General features: G+C 49.7%; 1 protein-coding gene across 1 annotated transcript; it reads left to right on the top strand.

Annotated features, from left to right (window-relative positions):
* The first annotated feature begins 1,933 nt into the window (after window positions 1–1,933).
* Window positions 1,934–4,748, top strand: LOC119290811. Its single transcript, XM_037569459.1, has 3 exons — window positions 1,934–2,133; window positions 2,250–4,100; window positions 4,194–4,748. Exon 2 carries the CDS (start codon window positions 2,477–2,479, stop codon window positions 4,085–4,087), a length of 1,611 nt encoding a protein of 536 aa, XP_037425356.1. The 5' UTR covers window positions 1,934–2,133; window positions 2,250–2,476; the 3' UTR covers window positions 4,088–4,100; window positions 4,194–4,748.
* The last annotated feature ends 1,503 nt before the right edge of the window (window positions 4,749–6,251 follow it).

Genomic DNA, 6,251 nt, shown 5'->3' with positions numbered 1-6,251 from the left:
ACAACAACAAAATTATAGATACGTTTGAGACGTATTAGTCCCGCATCTCTTCGCTGAAATCCTCGACCTCCTCAGTGTCACTGACCTCCTCCTCCAGGATGACATGGAGAGTCTCGACGTTGGCCACGACATGGGGCATCGACGGGGTTGTGAAGTTTGTCGGTCGCTCCAGGGCTGGGCTAGGAATCATGCCTTGGAGGATGAGCTTGCCGCACAAATCGGTAATGAGTTCTAGATCCGAAGTGGACAATCTGGCTTGGTGCATAGGTCTCGACAAGCCCGATACGACCCGCTGAGTCGGCGGCGAAAGAACTCGAGTCGAACACGGAGATCTGGCCCATCATTATGGCACCGGAGTCAATAAAAGATGCCTTCAGATCTCTGGGTTCACCTAGTACAACCCTTAACTCGTGCGCCACTATCGGATTATTTTCCGACATATCCCTCTATAGTGTATCTGACCAGGCGAGTAGATCCGATGGAAACAGAGGCAGGGTTTTACCTAGGTCCAAACCCTCGTGGAAGAGGTAATACCCTACTCCTTCTTGTTGCTCTTGTTGGTATAGGGGTTACAAGTATCGAGGTATTGAGCAATAGCTCTAGGATTATTTTTCTATTTGACTATCCCTGACCTCGACTTATATGGGTACCGAGGTCTAGGGCTACATGTTTAAGTTGGTTGGGGGAGTCCTCCTTGACGTTGGTAATCTCGTCGTACGCTCCAAGTTTTTTGGGTCCACCTTGTTGTAGGGCCATGGGCCAGGCTAATCAGCCCATGGCGTAACCGATCTGGGAGGGGGCGGGGGGCTACTCAGGCTGGCTTTCGATCAGGTGAGGCACCCCTGGAACGTAACACTGTCAATCTCCATCGGCATCATGGCATGGCCCCACCGCTAGTGCACAGTGGGTTTGCATGACAGCGTCCTGCCTGAAGTGGAATCAATAGGAGGCCCACCTACGACGAAAAATGGACAATATTGTAGCTATATAATAGAAATGCCCATACAAAGCGGGCACCTGCTCCACACCTTATATATAACGCTTATTAACAAGGAAAACATTCTCTCGTGAAAGTTTCTTGGGAGCGTTTTCCTAGCGGACGCCCCGGACTTTCCATGGCAACTTCAGTAAATGTGCCATGATAGAAGACAAAAGTTGCCATGTAGCGCAAACAAAATAGGAGAAAATTGCCACGTCATGTAAAGAAATTGCCATATGTTGGATCGTGATTCAATGGCTTTTGACGGGGAACCCTAAATGCGTTGGGGTCCATTAATAATGACATATGTGGCAAACTATTAATTAAGAAATAGAATGCCTTTTTTGTTATATAGTACTTATTAATAGTGACACATGTAGCAAACTATCAAGGAGAAAGATTGTGCCTTTTTGGTTTGAACAAAAGGGCCATTATTCTAGTCGAACTACTTATGCACGTTCACAACTCGAAAACTATGAGGTGTGTCCGGAATAAAATCCATTTAAACAATATATTTTCCAATCAGCTGAAAATAATTAAATGCTGATAACTCAAGTTTGTTACATATTTCAAATTTCATAAAAAATGCGAGCAGTGGGAAATAAAAAAGTCAGACACTTTCTTCATGGAATTGCAAACAATGAATTTCCCCACACAAAAAAAGTTGTACAAAGCACGGTAGTGCCATTTTCAAAACAGCAATATTTTTGCAACCCAAAAGAATCCAAACTCGACTAGAGAGGAGGGCAGAGGAGAGGAGAGGAGAGCCCGTCGATCCCGTTCACCCTCCTCTGGCTGGCGTTCCCGATCCAAGCCGAGCCAATCCTTCCCACCCAGCCCCAGGCAGCCGTCACCGTCAAGTAACGGCCCCCCACCCTCCCCCTCGTCCCGGCTCCTTCTGGGGGAGGCCGCCTCCGCCCCCCGCCCCGGTCTGCGCCCACCGTCGCCTTTAACTCCCCCCTCCTCCGTTACCGTCTCCCCCCTTCCCACCTCCCCCACCCGCTGCTCATCAACATTCAACAGGAATTCGATTTGATTTCGACTGATTGCTTGATTGCAACTCCGCCGCGAGAGAGGCCTTCGCTGCGCTACGTTCTTGCCGGGGTTGTTCTTCTTCGATTTTTAGGGTTGCGGAGCCCTTGGATTTCGCGTAGGTACGCGGCTTTCCTCGGGCCGGATCTCCCTTCCTGCGAATTCGTGGGATTTCTCGTCAGATTTGGGTTTCGAATGCGAGATTGATTGATGTGCTTTTTTCCCGTGTGATTTGCAGGAGAGCCTCCTCCCGGCCGTGTGATGGACGCGAGGGAGATGTGAAGCCTGGCTGTTAACTGATGCTCGTGGAGAGATTCGGAGGAGAGGAGCGCGCGGTGAGGAGGCGGTGGAGGCGGAAGCGCCGGAGAGTTGGGCACCAGCGCAGCCACGGACGACGCGCAGCCGCCGGGGGACGAGGCCTGGAACAGGGCTGCTCCGCCGCTGACGGCCGCCGCCGCCGCCTCCATGGGGGAGTCGCTGCTCACCGCGCTCTCCATGGACACCACCACGGCCCACCACCCGCACCAGGGCCCCTCCACCTTCCTCTCCATGGACACTGCCTCCCACGACGAATTCGACCTCTTCCTCCCGCCGCCAGGCCCTTTCCAGCGCTGCCTCCATGCCGCCGCAGCCGCCCCCCCTGACATCAACCTTCCCCTCGCCGCTGACCCGTCCCCTCCCCCTCCGGCCCTGCAGACCACCACCCTCCATGAATCCAACGTCGACATGCTAGATGTTGGCCTCGGCTGCCCGCAGCTCTATGACTCGGACTCGCCTGCTGCTGCCGCCGCCACCTCGGCCCCAGTGTCCACCACAACAACTGTCCATGTGTCTCACACCAAGAGCTCCGGTTCCAGCGCCGCACGCAAGTGCGTGAAGCGGAATGATAGCATCTGGGGTGCATGGTTCTTCTTCACCCACTACTTCAAGCCGGTTATGTCGGCTGATAAGGGCAGCAAGGCCAAGGCACCCACTGCTGCTGGGAATGGTAATAGTGCCACACTGGATGCTTTCCTGGTGCAGCACGACATGGAGAACATGTACATGTGGGTGTTTAAGGATCGGCCGGAGAATGCCCTGGGGAAGATGCAGCTGAGGAGCTTCATGAATGGTCACTCGCGCCTTGGGGAGCCACAGTTTCCTTTCAGCGCAGACAAAGGGTTTGTGCGCTCACACCGGATGCAGCGTAAGCACTACCGGGGGTTGTCAAACCCGCAGTGCCTTCATGGGATTGAGATTGTGCGGACACCAAACTTAGTGGGTGTTCCTGAGGCTGATATGAAGAGGTGGTTTGAGCTCACTGGGAGAGATGCCAATTTCTCGGTTCCCACTGAGGCGGATGATTTTGAATCATGGAGGAATCTGCCGACCACGGAATTTGAGCTCGAGAGGCCTGCAACTGCTGCTCCAGCAAAGTGCACCTCACATGGCCATCACAAGAAGGTGCTGAATGGTTCTGGCCTTAACCTGTCAACACATGCATCAAAGCATGGTTCTGGGGATGGTATGGACATCTCAGGCGTGTGCCACAAACGTAGGAAGGATTCCTCCCCCTCTGCCATGGAAGAGGATTGCAGCAATTCAAATTCAGACAAGGTTCAGGACATGGATGTGAGCCACACTTTTGAGCCATCATGGACGAATGACTTCACCGGTGTGATGCGTCATGCTTCTGGGCCAGTAACTGCCGCAAAAACAATATATGAAGATAGCAAGGGCTACTTGATCATCATTAGCCTGCCATTTGCTGATATACAGAAGGTGAAGGTTACCTGGAAGAATACTCTTACGAATGGCGTCGTCAAGGTATCATGCACTAGTGTCGGACGGATGCCATTCTTGAAGCGACATGATCGGACCTTCAAGTTGACGGATCCTTCACCTGAGCATTGTCCACCAGGGGAGTTCATCCGGGAAGTTCCACTGCCTACCCGGATCCCAGAAGATGCTACTCTGGAAGCATACTGTGATGAATCAGGAACAGGCCTAGAGATTATTGTCCCTAAACACCGTGCTGGACCTGAAGAACATGAAGTCCGTGTGTCCCTGAGGCCTCCCTCATCATGGTGCCAATGAAAACATGTTGAAGGTGTGTGATAGATGTTCATGTAGTAGTTAGAGTGTCCATTATTGTCAGCTGCTCTTGACTGATTCTTTGCTGTCTTGTCTGCTAACCCTCTAGTATGCGGGGAGACAAGGTGTGGATGTTACCATACAACAAATGCAGCTCAGTTTTGCTAATTGTGACGGAGCAGTCCTAGTCGATTGAAGCATTCTGGTAGTTGGAAGTTGGCAGCTGTGGAAATTTAGGGGCATGCTACAAGCCACAAGGAACATATCTGGATTACTCACTCGCTCTATGTTTTGGTATCGTTGCTGGGGAGTACCTTGTGTATTATCTTTTGCTTTTGTGGAATTTTTCTTTGTATGAAAGGTTTGCCGCCCTGCTCAATGTGCTTCCATCTGTGCATTACTCTGGTGAGCATTCTGTTTAGGCATTTATGGTCAGTATTCATAGGTTGGTGAGAAGTCTGCTTTGTGGGTGTTCCTGAAAATTTCATCCAGGAAAGGAGTTCATGCAAGTGTTTCTAGGATTTGTCCATGTTTTGTGGGTACTATATTGTTTTTATTAGCATTCAAACGCTTTCCAGGAAATTGCTGGAAGGCGAGTGCAATTGTTTGAAGGTACCAGTGTAAACAATCCGTCATCAATATAGATTTTAGTCTTTATCAGTTATGTGCACTGCTGTAGTAATTTGAATTCACTTTCATATGCTTGGGTATTATGTTCAGTTCAACTTCAACCCCAGCCGAAGTGATCGCAGTGTTCGCAACGCCGAGTTGTATCTGCATTTTTCTTTTGCTGAAGCCAAGTATCTGCAAGGATAGGATTAGCCCCATTTGGAGGTATTTTACCTATTCTGGTGTCCTATGGCAACTGTTTTGCTAATAAGTTTTTGCCCTGGGACTGCCAGCTGCTGCTCACCCTGCATCTTCTTTTTAGAACCACTGACGATGTGGATGAGTAAATGAGGTACAAGATGCAGGGTGAGCAGCATCGTTGTCATCTTATCTTGCAAGTTGGTGGGTTATAGTTGGTGTGTTCCATGATTTTTCCTTTTGAGGCGATTCGGTTTCACCACCGATTGGTCTTAAATGACATAGACAGCCAACACCGGTGTCATTTCCGGTCGGGTTGCATTATACTCCCTCCGTCCCATATTGAGTAATTCCTTGACGCATGGATACGACTGAAGAAAGGCGATGTTTGTTCCTGCGCTGAGGCCTGAGGATCTCGCGCATATCCACTTGCGATTAGTGTTATCGGCGATAATCATTTGTTAATCCAATCCTGTTGACCTGCGAAGGATGGCGTTGCGATGTGGCAACTTGGCGCCGTCGTTTTGTTTTTTGTTTACCTTTTGTGTTGCTGTTGCTGGGCGTGCGTGCGTATGTTTATATGCGCGCCCCCTCTTATCTGCACGTTTCGATAAGCCGGCCTTTCCCCCTCTCTAGGGCCGCTTTATAAGGTGCGCCTCTGCCCTGTGTGGCCGCTCCACCCGGCTCCGGGGCCGGGAGTAGGAGGAGTTTTTGATAAGCTCTCAGATTGTTGAGTGCTTATTATTATTTGGCACACTGGGCTCCCCTGTGTAAATAATACTCCAGTAATATCGCTACTCCCTCCTTCCATCTATATAGGGCCTAATGCGTTTTTTAAGATCGTCTTTGACTATTGACAAGATTAATAGTACATGACATGCACAATGTGAAAATTATATCATTGAAGGCTCCTTTCACATACGAATTTAACGGTGTGCTTTGTGTAAGTTGCATGTCATATATTATTGCTCTAATATTTGGTCAAAGTTGGCCTCGAAAAATGCATTAGGCCCTATATAGATGGAAGGAGGGAGTACTACTTTTTCCTGGTTGCTGTCTCAACTGGATAAGCTCCTCCTGTTGCTTGTGGAACAATTCGACCCATGACTGAAGAAAAGGTGCCCTTTGCATTCTTTAAGGACCGATAAATAGAGGGAGCCGAGGGTCAAATTTTGCAGCACTATGCTATGTATGCATATGGCAGTACTATGAACCCGTACAGTGTTAGGCTGTTTCGTGGCCTTATATAACCAAATAATATCCGTAGGGGTAAATTTGGTTTCTGTCACTTTCCTGTACGGCCTGTCAGCGCATGGTATCGTACATACATGCAGCCGCAGCTGTTTCCTCGATGATGTAC

Source organism: Triticum dicoccoides, chromosome 4B (genome assembly GCF_002162155.2).
Source record: "Triticum dicoccoides isolate Atlit2015 ecotype Zavitan chromosome 4B, WEW_v2.0, whole genome shotgun sequence".
In the NCBI taxonomy this organism is placed as follows: Eukaryota; Viridiplantae; Streptophyta; class Magnoliopsida; order Poales; family Poaceae; genus Triticum; species Triticum dicoccoides.
Note: the sequence above shows the minus strand (reverse complement) of the source record. Positions and strands in the feature narration are given on the sequence as shown.

What these genes read in the sequence shown, in the direction of transcription:
- LOC119290811 (XM_037569459.1), top strand. Translation starts at nt 2,477, where the DNA reads ATGGGGGAGTCGCTGCTCACCGCGCTCTCCATGGACACCACCACGGCC.